This window comes from Meleagris gallopavo, chromosome Z (genome assembly GCF_905368555.1).
Source record: "Meleagris gallopavo chromosome Z, MGAL_WU_HG_1.1, whole genome shotgun sequence".
NCBI classification, from domain to species: Eukaryota; Metazoa; Chordata; class Aves; order Galliformes; family Phasianidae; genus Meleagris; species Meleagris gallopavo.
This window is the reverse complement of record NC_139435.1, coordinates 67,108,302-67,125,765: the sequence shown is the minus strand read 5'-3', so window position 1 is coordinate 67,125,765 and position 17,464 is coordinate 67,108,302. Positions and strand designations below refer to the sequence as shown.

General features: G+C 38.4%; 1 protein-coding gene across 16 annotated transcripts in view; it reads left to right on the top strand.

Annotated features, from left to right (window-relative positions):
• The window catches only part of ELAVL2 (ELAV like RNA binding protein 2), an 89,593-nt gene extending 72,838 nt beyond the window's left edge, over window positions 1–16,755 (top strand). For 11 of the 16 annotated variants that reach the window (XM_085213401.1, XM_085213399.1, XM_085213415.1 and 8 more), the window contains 5 exons: window positions 7,815–7,968; window positions 10,223–10,448; window positions 11,277–11,375; window positions 13,568–13,606; window positions 14,045–16,755. In XM_085213401.1, the coding sequence (XP_085069527.1) occupies window positions 7,815–7,968; window positions 10,223–10,448; window positions 11,277–11,375; window positions 13,568–13,606; window positions 14,045–14,375 (849 nt within the window). In that variant the 3' untranslated portion in view covers window positions 14,376–16,755. The remainder of the gene's footprint in view (window positions 1–7,814; window positions 7,969–10,222; window positions 10,449–11,276; window positions 11,376–13,567; window positions 13,607–14,044) is intronic. The other 5 variants (XM_085213400.1, XM_085213404.1, XM_085213403.1 and 2 more) reach the window with 5 other exon arrangements.
• The last annotated feature ends 709 nt before the right edge of the window (window positions 16,756–17,464 follow it).

The following is a 17,464-nucleotide window of genomic DNA, read 5'->3' as shown; positions in this document are numbered from 1 at the left end:
CACTGGAAGCTATTGAATGTAAACATATATTGAAATCCTGAGTTCTAAAATGCTAAGATCCCAGAATACGTTAAGCAGAGGGTTTTAAATTTTAATCACATTTTCCTAAAGTTCTTGCAGGCAGCATATGTTCCCTGCTTGCTCCCTAGACTATTAAGCAGCTAAGTGGTAAAAAAAAAAAAAAAAAAAAAGATGGAAGTACAGTATTTGAGGTATCAAAAGGTAGTAGCAGATGGTAAGAAACAGAGACATTCTATTTTAAAGACTTAATCTTTGCATTTTTTTGGCAACTTCATTGCTTAACCTGCTAGCTTTTACAGTTTCGGGCTGAAAGCTGTAAATCAATTCATCTTGATGCTGAGAGGAAATACTAAAGCAGTGAAAATACTTGGATTTCATATAATTTGAGGTTCCAGAAGCAGGTCTTTACTATTAGCAGCAATGGAAAATTCCAGGAAAACGGTTTTAAAGTTGGTTCCTGCAGAGCAAATGTGTTCTGTATGTTGTCATTAAATATTTAAAAATCATACGTTCCAGCTGCTTCTTGACTTGCACTGTGTTAAATAGTTCTGATGTTGCAAACTCTGATGTTTATTGATAAAATGTTCACCTGTTGAAGTATCTGTGGAAGTAATACTTTAGCGCAGCTGTTGATTAAGCGTATGTATATTACATAAAAGGAATGAATCTGGAAGGATCAGGAAGTAATTGAACTGGCAAACTGACAGGGAAATGAGTCCGAACAAATAAAAACCAAATGTCCTGTACTCTATACAAGTTTCTTTTGCATGGGCATTAGTTCTCTTGTACCAATAATGTTTTGCGCATCCTTATTTTTCTCTAATACTGATCTGCAGTAGTCAGAGGAAAAAGTAGCCCCAGAGGAACAAGTTAAATCTTCAGTTGTATTAGGTGTTTGAACTTGTGATTCTTTTGATTTTTTTCCCACCTGATCAGAACTTCTGGTGCTTAGCAAATTTGTTAGAGGTAGTATTTAGTTATTGATCCTGATGTACTGATTTGTTTATATTCTTACTGTGGCTGATCTGTGTAAATGCCGGTATGTATGAATCAGGAGACAGGTATACCTCTTGCAGGTTTCCCTACATGGATGTTCCTGGATATGAAAAATACTTGAATACCTTGAAGAATTTAAAGGGAATTACACTGAAATTGGAGTAGTACTTACTAGTTAGAGCCTGCTGCTTTCTTAGAAGCATTCAGTATAGGCCATGACTGCTATGTCAAACTATTCCAAAAATTATTCCAAATGGCATTTATCAGCAGTGGCCTTGGCAGCAGACGTCAGTGCATCAAAAGAATGAACACTCTCATCATTACTACGAGTTCAGCAGCAAGCCTGTTTTTCCTAGTTATCTGCTGTTGATGCATTTGCTCATATCTTCTTTTTCAGCTGTTCAGACAATTTGCGTATTCCTCCTTTGTCATCTGCCCTTGCTTTCACATCTTACACTCTTGGAGTTTAACGTCTTGTACGTGCTAGCAGGAATCTGGTCACCTTTAGCTGATTCACTGTTTGCTAGAGCAGATCTTTAGGCTGTTAAGAGTTGAGATTGGAAGAATCTAGTGAGATTTAGACTTGGAGGAAAGTGTGGTTAAAGGAGTTGATATTCAAAAATCACTCCCAAGCCCAAGTCTGCTCTTCTGTGGTCCTGCCTTTTGCCCTACTCCATCCTTACAGTATTCTAAAATCCTCCAGCTGATGATCACTTTGGCCAAAATGTACTCAAGTTTTGCATCTCCAGCCAACTCTTTGTTGTTTGGAAGTACTGTGTCCAGCAGCGTATCCTCCTTTTGGCTTTGTGAGGAACTTGTCATCAATGCATATCTGAAAATCTGTGGTTTGCTTGCTCCCACCCTGTGGTATTCCTCATCAGATATTGGTGTGACTCAAGTTTCCTGGGGAGCAAGACCTACTGTTTCTTCCAGTTGTTCAGAGAAGGGTTTGTTTATATCTTCCTGGTCAGATTGTAGCAGTTGCATGCCAACATCTCTCCTGTTGTTTCCTGCTAATTGTGACCCATCATCTCTCTGTGGACTTCTCACTCCCAAGGCATTGCTCCATGCATTCTTCCTATCTAACAGGAAGGACACACTCACCCATCTCTTGTCCTTCCTGGAGAGCCTGCATCCATGTTTGGTAATCCTCCTGCTGTATGAGCTGTTAAAACATCTGTAACCTTGGTGAGATCCTAGCCTTGCAGCTGCATGTGGACATGTATTTCCTCCTAATTGCTCCCAGTGGTGAGTGTGTTCATGTACATGCGCTTAAGGTGCTCAGATACACTGATATCCTGGAAATTGATATCTAACCCACTGATGTGCCCTTGTCACTTATTTCTCGGGATCTGGTCCTTTGGAGCTGTTCCATTGTTTTAAAGGTTCCTCTTGTCTATGTCAGTCTGCATTTTGTCAACTTGTCACTTACCTGCGTTTTATCTTCTTTGCTTTGCATTTCTAATTTGAAGCTCTCAATAGCAGATTGGTCAGTCTTTACACATGTTTACTGTGCTCATGAAGAAGAAACCCATCCCTTTCTGGCAGTACTTGACTGTCAGGGAGTTCTGTGGCCAAAAGGTATATAAATCCCTTTTTGTTGACAGTAGTTGCTCAGCCTCTTCATAACCCGCAGTACCAACCTCTGCTTTTCAAGCGCTCTCCCCTTACTTACAGAACTTGAGGCAACTCCTTGGACCACCAGCCTCTCAGAGCCTTGCGGTCCCTCATATTCTCCAGGTTTCTGGGATTGTTGGTGCCCATAAAGGGGGGTACAGTTTGAGAGCTCTATGTGCATCAGCAACATGCACAGATGTAAGCTTCCACAGAGCAGCAGTCTCCCTGAGTCAGATGATCAGTCAGCATATGGGAACCTTTATCTCCCACAGTTATTCCACACTTCCTGGTCTCCTAGTGTTGCTGCAGGGCTCCAGCTTCTGACAGCTCTGATCCCCATTAGGGCTTTCTCAAAAAACTTGATGCTGGGGTGGGGAGCCTAAACTGTAAGTAGAGAACTGAGCCTCCTGCCCGAAGTCACCAGCACTTAGGCCTCTCCTGAAGACAGTTCTTGTGCTGTAAAGGTGACTGGCTTCCTGGCTGCTCATTCTTTGAGAGGACATAACCTATAAGAAAATGATGATGCTTGTCATTCTTGGAATACCCATTGTGCCCTAACTGTGGGAATGTTTTGCAGCATGTTGTGTTGTGCAGCAAAATGCAAAATTAAAGTAGCCGAGAAAAGATAAAAGGTTAGGCAGAGACAGTTCTAGCATATGATACTGCTACATGTTCGTTCTGGAGATGGTGAGCAGGAAACCATCATCATGCTTCCAGACCTGTACTATTTCAACAGCTTCATTTGTGAGAACTGTGCTATCCATTCCACTATTGCTGGGTTGTGCTCATCAGCAGGGAGATCTGTCAGGTCAGTGTATGAGTAAGAAAGGTTGAATTTTCATTTTCTGCAATGCTGAACTTGAACTGCTGATCAAGCAGACCTTGTGCAATGGTTCTTTGGTTCTAGCCCACTTTAGTATGGCTGAGCAAGAGAAAAACAGATATTAAATAGTGCTTCACAGGTCAATGAACTAACCTAAGGTTGTTCTTTGAGAGGGCTTCTTATGCATCTTTCTCTTTTCATAACAACTGTCATTGCTGCTTGTGTTGTTTTACTCCATCTTACGTGTTGAATTAGAATGATTTGGACAGTGGGCAGCTGGATGGAGAGTCCAATTACTGCATTAGATTGTGTAGAAAATTGAGTTATTTAATCTGTCAAAAGCTATATAACCTACTTCTGAAATGAGGTCAAGACAGTCTGGGAAAACAGTAGCAGCCCGATGTGTGTCCTAAGCAAGCTTTTGGGTATCTTCTGTTCATACAAACTTTTCCTGTTCGGAAGTAGTTTGCAAGGTTTATGTTCTGCAGCCCCTGTTCTAGAAGCTTAGAAAAATGCATGCTTAGAAAGCTGTTGAGTAATGTATTTACGTGAGTTCAAAGCTAGCCACAGCAATTCTTCAGCAGATTTAATCTTGAGTAAACTATGAGTTGTTCTTGTTAATGTTTGTTTTTTTTTAAGTCTCTCAGCAGAGGAATATTTGGTCATTGGTAAGCTTTCTTCTTAACATATAAAGATAAGTCACTGTTTTTCTTCTTCCAGCCAACGCTCACTCCCTGGAATGCTAATTTTTCTCTAGAGGACATGAACAAATGCATATAGAAAACAAAACTTATCTGACAGCTTAATTCAAACTGGATAAAACAACTTGCAGTCTATCTCAATTGCAGAGAGAATGAAAAACAGACCAATAAAACTGAGATGTGCCAGTGATCCATGCAGTTATGCACCTTTCTTCATCTGCTTCTAAGTAGAACCTATCTTCCTGCTTCTACTGTCATCAAATTTTACTTGGAAAGTTCACTGTGTTCCATCAACAAATGGATTTTGCTCTGCCCCTTTATGTTCTCATGGTGCTGAATTCTGGGGAGTGCAGGGGTTCGTTTTGAAAACAGACAGGAACTCAGCTGTTTAGAAATACTTATTTTAAGTGTTTTATTGTGCCTAAGCTGCTGCCCAAGCAGTCTGTCTCCACTCGGGTCTGGGTCCCCTCAAGGTATTTCTGCCAAATATAACATAGTTTTATTACTTAAAGAAGCTACTTGACAGCAACTTCGTGAATACCTTTTTCCTTAGTCGTTACATTTTTGTACCTCTTGGGTATCCAATACTGTCTTTCAGCTGACTGCAGCAGAACTTCATTCTTTGTATGTTTTCTTGTCTCTGGTTCAGTTTACCTCTGTGCATTTGGGAATATTAAAGGTGTACATTTCTTGCACATAAAAGAGTAAGTAAGGGAAACCTCAATCTAGCAGAAGTTCTTGGAAATACAGGTGTTAGGCAAAATGGAGGTTGAATATACAGAAAGAAAAGAACTTGTTGACGCAGCTTGCAAGTTCTGGTTCTTGGCTTCACAGCTCTGTGGTGGTAGCAGATTTACCACGTGCAAAAAGTGTTACAGAACATGTATCAAACCGTTCAGCCCAGAATCACTTATTTGATGTAGCTGTGTCAGGAAATCTGCCATGCGTGTTGTAGCTGAATCCTGGTTCCTCTTCTGTTAGTTTGAATTTCAGTGCCATGCTTTCCCCCTCATTTTCATTTCTGTAGTTCTGCTCATCGTACTTGATTCTACAAATGCTCACCTGAAAATCGTCAGTATTTTGGGTATTATGGGTAATAAGCAGTGCAGTGACATAAGAGGTCTCTCCATTCCTGTCTTTCTGTGAAAGAGCTAATGTCAGTGACTTGGACTTGAACATGAAATCAAAAGTAGAAAGTTTTCAGAAACGCAGAGTTGTTTGCCTCTCTGAAAGGACTTGATAAACTTCTGATGTGCCTTGTGAAAAGCTCTTCTTTGCACAGGAATGCAATTGCTATTCAACATCTGTTACCTAATGCCTTGTTTGGAAGTTCATGAGATTTCATCGAGATTTAATGGAAGCACTGTATAGTATTTGAATAAATTACTTGTATGGTATTGCAAAACAACCATAATCAGCCATTTTGGTACTTTGGTGCTGATTGTGATAATTAGAGGCTTCTTACAGCAGGTTGCAGTCACTTAATGCCTTGAAACACTCCTGCTTGTTTATCTTACTCTAGCTAGTAGTTCATATCATCTTCCAGGAATAATCCTCGGTTCTCTTTTCATGGAGTACTCTCTAAGCTCTTAGTTAGCAAAAACTGATTGTAATAGAAACCTTATCAGTTCCCAGCTGCTGTGCAAAATCCACGAAATGAACTGTTTCAGTTTACAGTATATTGAAGAAGTTAAAACATGTAAAAGAAATTTTTGAAGGAAAGAAAAAATATAATAGAAAATAATATTTGTCAGTGTATGTTATAGGATGACAGAAGAGCTCTGTGAAATGCTGAGACAATCACAGAACATTTTGGGTTGGAAGGGACCTTTGAGATCACTTTGTTCCAACCCCCCTGCTGTAGGCAGGAACACCTCCCTCTAGAACAGGTTACTCATAGCCCCATCCAGGGAGGGGGCATCCACAGCCTCTCTGGGCAACCTGTTCCAGTGTCTCACAACCCTCAAAGTAAAGAATTGATTCCTAATAGCTAGTCTAAATCAACCCTCTTCCAGTTTAAAGCTATTTCCCCTTGTCCTTTCACTGCCTTCTGAAAAGTCCCTCCCTGTAGGCACCCTTCAGGTACTGAAAGACCCCTATAAGATCCCCACAAAGCCTTCTCTTCTCTAGGCTGGATAGCTCCAACTCCTCCAGCCTGTTCCTCAGAGGGAGGTTTGGTTTTGATTTGTCCAAAAAATTGATTTAGATTTAGTGCATATTTCTAGAATTTGAAAGAGGAGAGGAAACGGCATGTGCTCCAGTAAAGAGTGTTCTTCTATGAAGGATTGAAACAAACAGTGTGTAAACTGGGAACTTCTTTCATTCTTTGTGAAACTGGGCACTGACAGCTTTTCTGTTGAAATTGAACACCTCAGTTAAAATATTCAAAATGAGGAAAGACTGCTGTTATTCCCAGCGGCCTATGCTAGACACCAGAAAACAAGGACTTTGAAGACACACTTGTAGTTCTTGCGTGGCTTTCGTGTTAAAGAGGAAGGTAGTGCACCTCACAGGGTTCTGTGTTGGAGCATGTCTTGTGTTGGACAGATATAATTTTTGTAGGTCAACCGCATTCAGCAAGACAGCCTTTAATAAAGCCTCTCTGGAAGGTCATATGATAAAAACAGCATTGAGGATACTGCTTGTTCAGGTAATGGGGCAATCAGTCTTAATTTGCTTTTTGTCTTGCTTTCACCTTACACCAGGGTCTTGTAGTTCTTTGACCTATGTTTGAATGAGGTGGGAAGCATCTGAAAATAGATTCAAGGCTAGGCAAAAGGTAGATTTATGGAGTTAAATTTCAGTTGCACAGAGGCTGGATCCTGAATTATGGAGAAAGGGGTAAATCTGACTATTCCTTAAGAATCCTTTTGCCCTTACATTTTGTACAAGATAAACCCCTAAGCGTTTTGTTCTGCCCTGTTCCACTAGTGTGGGTGCCCAATTGTGGTGTTTTTTGTAACAGATAAAACTTGTCAGGACTTCATTGGGAGATACTGAACCCTGTAACTGTGCATATTTATAAGAGTTGAATGTAATTGATTTTACGAAATTTCTATCTGGCAGACACTTTGAGGCAGCAAGTGAAACTTGGACCTGGGTGGGCTTTGAGGGCCTTTCCAGATCAGGCTGTTCCTTGTTGCGTTACCTCTTCTGCTGCACATTCTTATTGATGTGACTGTTTATATTTATCTTCTGGGTGACTGTATGTCATTTAATAGTGAGTTTTGTACATTTGGAGTGGACGGAGTTAGTACTCCAACATCTTCAGATCTGTAAGTGCTTCGTATTGTCTTTGCTTTGATATCTAAATTGTCAAAGACAATATCCCTGGTATTTTTTGTTGTTAATGGTAGTTTTAGATCTTAAAGTATTTTTAGGTATTAATCCTCTTTAATCTTAAAATTGCTCAGAAAGAATACTTTTATACAAAGACTTGATATATATACCTAGCTTTTCTCCTTTATTAAGAATACTGCTTAAGTTACAGGTTACATTTATGCAGTCAACTTCTGATCTGTGTTGCATTCCCTTCTTACAGCTGTCATTGTGAAGTGTCTGTCTTAAAAAACACTTCAATATCTCAGAACAGTGTGGTTCGTTCTATTCCAAGTATTTTGGAAGTGTTCATATTTATTGCTTTATGTTCTTTTTAGGTTTCCTATGCGCGACCAAGTTCAGCTTCTATCAGAGATGCTAACTTGTATGTTAGTGGACTTCCCAAAACAATGACTCAGAAAGAACTGGAGCAACTCTTTTCCCAATATGGACGCATTATAACTTCTCGTATTTTAGTTGACCAAGTCACTGGTAAGTAGGCAGCTTTGTGTGCTCTCTTTCTTGGACTAGCAATTTGAAAAATATTTCACCTTTCAGTACAGTAGTCTTGTCTCTGAAATGTATAAAAGCTGTGTAAGGGCTAAAAAATGGAAATTTCTGCTGGAATTGTTCATAAATATGCATGGACAAAAATAGATTGTGGATTATCATGAGCCAGCTTGAGTCATTTCTACCAAGGTACAGGTTTGAAGCCTGTTTCATGTCTTGTAATAAATCTAGAGCTGCTATCATCTTCTTTTCAAACCTTCTATGTGAAAGTCGTCCCCATGCTCCTTATGAATTGCTACTAAACACTTTTTTAAAAAAATAATCTTATGCAGAAATGCACTACTGCTTCTTTGAGGCTCGAATTACAAAAGATGTAGACTGTTAATTGCTGTTAAGGCTGTCTTCATGGTTGCCTCAGTCATTTGAGACACTCTGAGGAGCATGAACATGGAGTTCTTCAGGAGCAGTTAAACTCTGCATTTAGCAATGCCTTAAAGAGCCACAGAATTTAGATTATTTAGATTGGAAAAGACACTAAAAATCTCAAAGTCTCGCTGTGAGCATAACAGTAGTAAGCCCACCACTAATCCATATGCTTGGGAACCACATTCACACACCTTATAAATGTCTTCAGAATGTGTTTTATATGTATAAATAAAAGTAAGCTTTAGTAGGTGAGTTACAGTCTAGGTTGTGTTTCTAAATAAGTAGATGAATGTCAATGACACTTGTGGTTACTCTCCAGATAAGGACAGTAACACATCTATGCTGTACTTTCATGCTGGCTTGAAGTTTTCAAATAACCTTACTTTGAAAATATTACACGTATGTGTATTGTCTGATGGTTGGCTGGCCTATAGTTGACTGCCCAGGCTTTTTTTTTTTTTTGCAATTCTCTTAAATCTCAATATTGACGCTTTGAGTACAAAAAAGCACAAAAATGAATGTTAGATGCAAAGCACTGACTTGTAGAAGATGCAGATTTGCTGGACATATTTCTAATCTTTGTTCAACAGATAACTGCTTCCAGAGTCCTTTTGTCTATTATTGCACAGAAAAGGGGGGCCAATAAGTACATGTGAATTTCTAAAAATGTGTACTGTAATTCTAAGTACTCATACTCATCCTACTTGGAACACAGTGGTTCGCTGGCATGGATTGTTGTTTAGGGTTAAGCTTTTTTCGAAGTTGCTAAGAAGGAGAATGGAAGAGAGACTCAGAATGGTATGAATAATAAGGTTGTGGCAAAAACTGATGGATGAAAAATGCAAAGTTGAAACTGTGACACTTGCCTTGAGAGCTTTCTTATGCCTGTTCATTGTCACTTTCATTTAAATTATCATTGATTATGAACAGAATATTTCTTCTAGTTAATGCCTTTCTAAAGTGAGGACAAACTTCAAACTTGTCGGCTTATTCATGAACAGAAATGTGAGAGGCTTCTAAGTGGATTCGGGAGTGTTAAACTGAGCACACAAGTAGTACTAGACATAGAATCTTTAACTGTGGTTGGTGCAAGTATTGAGACCTGAGTATGTTTATATTCAAGCAGCAGAATGAGGCTTTGAATTATTTCCCTAAGACTTTCTGTAAATACTTGCTGATCTCCCTGCCTGTTATCTTTGACTTGCCTATTCCCATGAAGAGTCTGTGGTCCAAAAAACTCAGTTGCCTTCAAAAACATCCCCAACAAAAACACATTTGTGTGCTGAAAGGGAGTCTTTCACTTACAGAAATAAACTTGCCCTTTAATTCCTAGTACTGCAACCTAGAACACTCTGTGTTCTTCTACCATATTTTCTTCAAAGTGAACTTCAAGGCGTGCTGCAAGAGAGCATAAGGCATTTCGCCTTTCTAGGGAGTAGAAGACTATATTTATGGGGGTTCTGTAAATCACTTAGATACTACAGAGTAGCACAACTGAACAGAGGTTACAGTGCAAATGAGTTCTGCAATTCTGAGTTTACTTCCATTCCTCTAAAATGACTGTTTCAGCATGTACTTTGACTCAGCCTTCCATGGCTTCTTTCTAAGCAGCTTGCCTCATTTAATTCAAATAAACCAATGTAACCCAAAAAACAAGCACTGCAACACTTTTCTAAAAGTCTTATTTCTACCAGTGTAAGACCAATTCTAGTAAGCTAAAAATTCAGCAACTGTCTATAGCACTTAATGAGAGAATCAAATATTGTCAAATGTGCCTCTGAATTTATTAGTTTCCTTCACTGTATTGCAGGTATGTCAAGAGGCGTGGGGTTTATCCGATTTGACAAACGTATTGAGGCAGAAGAAGCTATCAAAGGCTTGAATGGCCAGAAGCCTCCAGCTGCCACAGAGCCCATTACTGTGAAGTTTGCTAACAATCCAAGCCAAAAAAACAATCAAGCCATCCTTTCCCAGCTGTACCATTCTCCAAACAGGAGGTATCCAGCACCTCTAGCTCAGCAGGCTCAACGTTTTAGGTAAGTCAGATACTTCTGTTTAACTGGAAAATGTATCTTCCCAGGGGCCTGTTGGTTTCCCTGCGCTCTTTGATTTCTCTTCTGTCCTCTTTCTGTCCTCTGTGATTTGTATGAAGGAAACCCATGGAGTTTCTGCAGCTGTGCTCCAAGAGTATAGCTGAAAGAGAAAAATGTGTTCCAACCTGCTGATGGCTGGAAAGCAGCTAGTAAACCTATTTAGATTAAAAACGAGATAACATTCTTTTTACTCTAGACAGTCACTAAAAAGTACAAATCACTTAAGGTTGCTTTTAATTTTGTGCTTTCTTCATTAATTTGAAAGTTGATTCAGTCAACAGTGAATATGGGTAATTAAATTTGTCTCTTAGCTATGTGATATGCCACAGCCATCCTTCACTTCCCCAACTCTTGTACTTCCTCCCCATTCTGTCTTTGGAATTTTATCCTGGCTTGTTGTCTGAGTGCATGCTAGTGTCTTCCCTTATTCCAAAATTCAGATATCTTCTGCACCTGCTTTTTGTGGATATGTGTTCTGATTGTGTGGTGTACAGTTCCCTATGATGATTCAGTGTATTCAAAAGAACAAATGGCGAGAGCAGGGTGAAGCAAGCAAAATGTATTATCTGCATTTGAGTGTCTTGCTGTTTTCAGTGACTTTGGGTTATTTTCAGCCCCCACTCCTGACCGTGTTACTGGGATGTGCTGTATGTTAGTACGCTCCAAGATGTGCTATTGGATTTTTCTAACAACAAAATCAGGTTGCCGTTTGCTTAGAAAGAAGAGAACATAGCAGCCTTGAGAAGCTCTGTTGGCCACCCTTTCTTTTAGGTCCCGGTGGTCAGAGCTCATGGACAGCGTTCTAGCAGAACTTCCAGACTGTTTCCAACTTGTCAGCCTTTCTACCACAAGTGCCCAGCAGCAGTGGAGGTCAGCACTGAGGGGAAGGATACCCAGTTGTGTTCAGTGTTTGGGGAATGTTTGAGTTGCTTCTTTGGGAAGAAGAATGATGTAATTGTAATATAATAGCCATCTTCTGCAACATTAGGCATTGAAACTTCAAATTTTTGGTTGTTTGCAATTCTTCTTTATAAAACAGTGCATTTTTGTGAATGCCAGTTTAAATTTATCTGGAAGTTTTTTGGTAAGATGTTAAGCGTGAAGTTGATGCTTGCAGCAACCATGAGGAGATGTTGCGGTTTGCTCCTCTTAAAAGTGTAATTGTAGCAAGTAGTATCAAGTGGGTATCAGGCCTGCAGTGGGTGGGAGGGGTGAGTTCTGTCCTTGCTGGGTGTTGAAGTAGAAGGTTGAGCTTACAGAGAACCAACTGGTCAGACAGTGAAAGTGGAATAGCAAACATTAGTTCTTTCTTTTTCTTCTATCTTCAGGCTTCTGTTTGCCAGAAGAGACAGCCTTGATAAATTTTACATGTTGGTAACTGTCGAGAGAGATCTTACATTTGGGATTTGCTTATGTACCATTGTTGCAGCATTTCAGGTGCTGGTATTGGTGCAGTTCAGATTGCACTGACAGCTCAGGTCTTCCATGTCTTTCACATGCAAAAAAAAAAAAAAGGAAAATCCTGGTTGCTGAAATTTCAGATGCTAGCAGGATGACCTGATGCAGTTGTACAGTCTGTAGTTAAGTTGATTGAGGCCTGAAAATGTACAAGCAGCATATACTTAGTAGGGAGGAACACAAAGGTCACCAAAATGCTTAACAGAAATGTTGGTCTGGGCTTTTGAAAGCAGCTTTACCTGTAGTTGTTCCTTGGATCCTGTAGGTTGTGTAGCTGAAAGCGTCCTTAAAAATCATCAGGTGAATTCCATTTTTCCCAAATCTCTTAATGCCATCCAGTAACTGATGAAAGCAGTTAGGTTGACATAGGTTACTGTACGAAGTCCTCAGCCCCTTGTGCAGCAAATACCTGTAGGTGGTGGTATTTCTGGAACTCATCTTTCTCTCACTTCCAGATCTTCAGTGAGAGTAGACTTATGTAATTCCGAAGCCTGCTGATTGTTGGCAGGCAGATTTCTTTTCCCCTTATGTTCTTCTAGGTCATTAGTGCCTTACTGTCTTGTCCATACATCCTTCAAACCCTGTTGACTGGAAAATCAAGATAGTCTGTAGTTTGACCCTCACTTATCTGCAAGAAAGACCAAATCATTTTTCATTTCCTTTTATTTTTTTTTGTTGCATGAATTATGCAGTTAGTCTTTGCTTTGGATTCCTTATACTACCAGTGGTTCTTAAATCTTAAAGTTCATTACTGGAGAAAAATAATGGTGAGGTACAGATCTGCAAGATAGCTGTAAGCTGAAAACCATCATGTAGGTCTTTATTTTCTTAATTTTCTGGCGTCCTGGAGGTAACGTTTCAGCAAAAGGTGTCCTCTTCACATCTAAGCTTTGCCAGGAAGAAACAAGAGCTGCTTTAGGGAATACATTTTTCTTGGAGAAGCAGATTGTATTTTGGTACTGAAGTTATTATAATAGGAGTAGAAGGTGCTGCTTACTTCAGATATTGGCTGGGTACCTCCAGAGTGTCTAGAAATGGGGAGAAAAGATGAAGGAAATAGGCTGCAAACTTTCTCCAGATTGTATTGTACATATAAGTATTCTGAAGGAGTTTAGTCCAGAAAAGAGTAAGAAAACAGTTTAAAAAAATTTTTTTTTGGAATGCATGTTCTAATACTTGCTGGTGTTCCAGAACCTTATTTTTCTCTAGATATTCATGTCAGCATACTGAGAGAAGTCTCAGTAAAGTCTTCATCAGAAACAAATTTGTAATCTGGAAGGTTTTGCTGAAGTGTACTTACTGCAACTTTATGCTGCTATTATGGTATTATTTTACTTACTGCACCACTATCATAAGTTTAGCCTTTCTGAACTGAATTAGTTGAGATTGTGGATGCTACATGAGAACATCTGTTTAGTATTACATTAACTGTGTAGTAAGGTGCTGCAACTTTTGTATTGGTGGTACTCAAGTTATTAATGAGCACCTGTAGAAACAGTGCGGAGGAGCTGGTAATAATGCACAATAATGGTAATAATGTACAAGATTTCCTCGAGACTTTTCCAGGCCTTTATATTAAGACAGTTTTGCTGACGATTTTTCAGGTTGGACAATCTGCTCAACATGGCTTATGGAGTAAAGAGGTAATAAAGAACCATTCCATTCATAATAGCCAATTAATTAAGAGAAAATATTTTGACCATTGTTACATTTTCAGTAAGACTTATTTCTGCTTGTTGAGACTTCAGCTGAAGTTGTTCATTTTGGTGCACTGTGCATGGAAGACAAACCTTTTGTTCCATATTCCAAGTGACTTAATCCTCTCTGGTGTCCTAGCATGCTTTTCTTTAATTCTTCTATTTCATCCAAACCAAACGCTGTTCCCACACTTGTGTATTGTCCTATGCATCGTATTTTGTATAGATGAAAAGAATGATAAAAATCCCAAATTACTATTCCAGCTGGTAAGTCCCAGCCATCTGTGAAAAGCCTTCTATCCTTTCCTGTTTTTGAAACTTTTTTGCTTTTGATTTTCTTAAAACAGCTGTTCTGTTTTTATGTCGTTTTCTCTCATTCTTCAGTAGGTTTCCTCCCATGACCATTGATGGAATGACCAGTTTGGCTGGAATCAACATCCCTGGACACGCAGGAACCGGATGGTGCATTTTTGTGTACAACTTGGCCCCAGATGCTGATGAGAGTATCCTCTGGCAGATGTTTGGACCCTTTGGAGCAGTAACCAACGTGAAGGTCATCCGTGACTTTAACACCAATAAGTGTAAAGGCTTTGGGTTTGTGACTATGACCAACTATGATGAGGCAGCTATGGCCATAGCTAGCCTGAATGGATATCGCCTTGGCGACAGAGTACTGCAGGTCTCCTTTAAAACAAACAAAACACACAAGGCCTAGCAAGTTATTCTCAGTGCATTAACATTTGAAATCTATACAACAAAGGCAATTTATGTGAAGCTTTCTGTTAGTAAATGCCTTTGTTGTATATCAGTGTGGATATGGGGATAAAATGACTACTTCGCATCCTAAGAATATGTGAGATTTTTTTATTGCTAATGTTTGAATTAGAACTTCTTAAATACCTTTTGTGTTTGAATATTGAAAAGAGGTACAGGGTTTTTACCTGTCTCAGTGCATTCTATTGCCTTCTTTGAAGAAGGTGGACCTTTTAAAATGTTTCAGCTAAGGGAAGAAGTTTTTTGCTTTTTTTTTTTTATTACATGATTGCCATTAAACTATGAATAAATATTTGAGGCTTTGTGTTAGACTACTTAAGTTTATTTTATGATATCTTGATTTGCCATGTGTTTAATTTACAGCTTGATGAGTTGCTGATGTTGTTAAGTATTTGAAGTTTACATCTTATTTATAAAGTTATATGCAGTATTTATTTTCTAGTTAATGTTTGGGTTGGGGAAGGGGAACACCTTATAAAAGCTTATTGTAAGAATACTGGAGAACTTTTCGTAAAGCAGTACCTTGCCAAAGAGATAAGAGCCTCTTTGATGTGGATTTAAAAAAAAAAAAAAAAAAAGCATCTATTTTTATAAAAAAAAAAAAGATAAAAAAAAATTTGGAGAAGCTTTTTACTGGTCCTGGAACAAATATTTTGACTTGAATACTTTGAGAAATCTCTTCATATGACACCTTGTGAGCTTTTAAAACTTACCAGGAAATTTGCAGTTGCTGGGGGGAGAATTTAGAAAGATTTATGACGTAGAAATAAATTTGAGACATTTCTATTAATAAGTAGAGTTGATGGGATGCACTGTTGGTTTCATTTTTGTAATCATCAGTGAAGTTTTTGATCATCCTGGTTATATAAGTGGCTCACATTAACTTGTGATTTTGAAACAAGAGAAAACTAAAAAAATAAATCTATATAAGAGCAAGCAGGAAACTTAAATACTAAAAGATGGGGGAAAAAAAAATCTGTTCTTCCTAAAGAATTCCCTTCAGATAGAGCTCATGGTGTTTAGTGATGTACTCGCTATTGTTTGAAGAATTGTTTTGTCTTAAGAAAAGACATTGTGCATGGGTTGCACAGCAGTTGGGTATGTTTGGAGGTATTTTGAAAGTTATGTTCAAGGCTAACACCTGAGCTTTGTGTAATGTAAATAAGATCTTGAGTTATGAATCTTTCAGCTAATTTTGATTTTTGTTTATTTTTCAACTTACATGCCAAGTGATGGTCAATTCTGAATGTTTTTGTATGAGTTTTTTCTTTGTAAATGGCATTAACATTGTTACTTGTTACTGCTTATTCATTTTTGTTGTCCTGATGACTTGAATTTACAGTGCATCAGGTCTGTTGCTATTTTCGTCTGTAGATAGTCTAGCTTCAGCTGTTTATAGTGATGCTACATTTTGGGTTATAAATATGTTTGTGGTTAAAAACATAGTATAATCATAAGTTTTGAACAGATTTCCTTACATTTTTCATACAAAATCCATAAATACCTGTATGCTACTGAAATTTAACTTTGTATAATGCTTAAATCACTATCTGGGGACATAGAAAGTCTTTACCATGTATTGAAGAAATTAAAGAATTACAGAATATTTTCTGATTAGCATCTAGCTTACATTAAATTTTTGAGGAGGAAAAAAAAAAGCTGAGGGTTTTGATGCCTTTGCCAGGATGCACTGACAACTATGTAGTTACGTCCTGCTTTTTGTATAAACTGAGATGCTCATATGCTTCCCCTTAGAAAAAAAGCAATGTTCTACGCATAAACATAGTTGTACACTATCTTTGCAGTTGCGTTTGGTTCTTGTTCTTTTGAATTGTAGTTATAAATTTTTCAGTATAGTACAGTACGTATACTGTGAAGCGCGTGCTGAAGTGAATAAGCGAGTTTTCATGCTGACCCCTCAATGCTATTCAAAAATTAATTGGCTTCCTGAGCACTTTCTCATTCTTAGATGCATTTAGATTGTTAAAGGTCTTCTGCATTAAATTGTATATACTATAGGAAACACAATCTTTCCAATATAGGGAAAACAGTAGCAACGCGCTTCTTTCCTTGTACTATTCTAGCAAACAACAGCATTGATGAGAAGGCATGTAAATTGGGCTTCACTTTACAGTGTTATCAGAGCACTTAGTAAAATGTAAGGTTGGTATTTTTTGAAGATGTATAGTTAATTCACATCTGTTGGAATAGAAAATATATTCTGTTGAGTATTTAAAGAGGTTGTACATGTTTTCTTTTGTGTTTGGATTCTTTGTACTTTTTCATGTTCAGTACATCAATAAACCAAGTTGAAGGGAAAAGTCTCACGAGCATGTTTTATTGTGTTGTCTGCTTTCTTGGGTGAGCAACCGGAGCAGAAGGTGTCTGCAAAGCTTGTTCCAGCTTAGCCTAGGTTGCTAGTTATCCACAAGCAGGCAGTGCAGTGGACCTCCATACCAGTACTGTTATTTAGGATTCGTGTCCAGTAATTTCAGTTCATCATTGTATGGACCACTCAGTGCTGAGGCAGGTATAATAAAAGAGGATTATTAAACACACTGCATGAAAAATGAATTTACTTTCTGTCTAGCCACCTGCTATCCAGCATAGCTAAACCAATGCTCTGTTGTGTTGGGAAAGTATAAAGAAGGGAGAAGGATTTACTCTCCATTGCAGTGCTCTTTTGCTGTTTGATTACTGAATTTTCTCCATTCTTTGAATATGAGGCTAATGGATATCCAGTTACTTCGTTCTTTCACCTTCTCAGCACTTGAAGAGTGCTTAAATTTATAATTAACTTTTAAAGTACTTATGTTCCTAAATTCACCGATTTTTCTCAAGTGAATGAGAATGAATTTTCATCAGTGATAGTAAAACTCCAGTAGTGACATATGCAGTATGTAACTTTTTTAACAGTTTTCTTTCACTGTTTTTTCACATTTCCAGTATGAGGGTTTTTGGATTGATAACCGTGTAGTATATGTTACACTATGGAGCATCTGCCATCAATGCAGTGCACTGGAGTCAAGT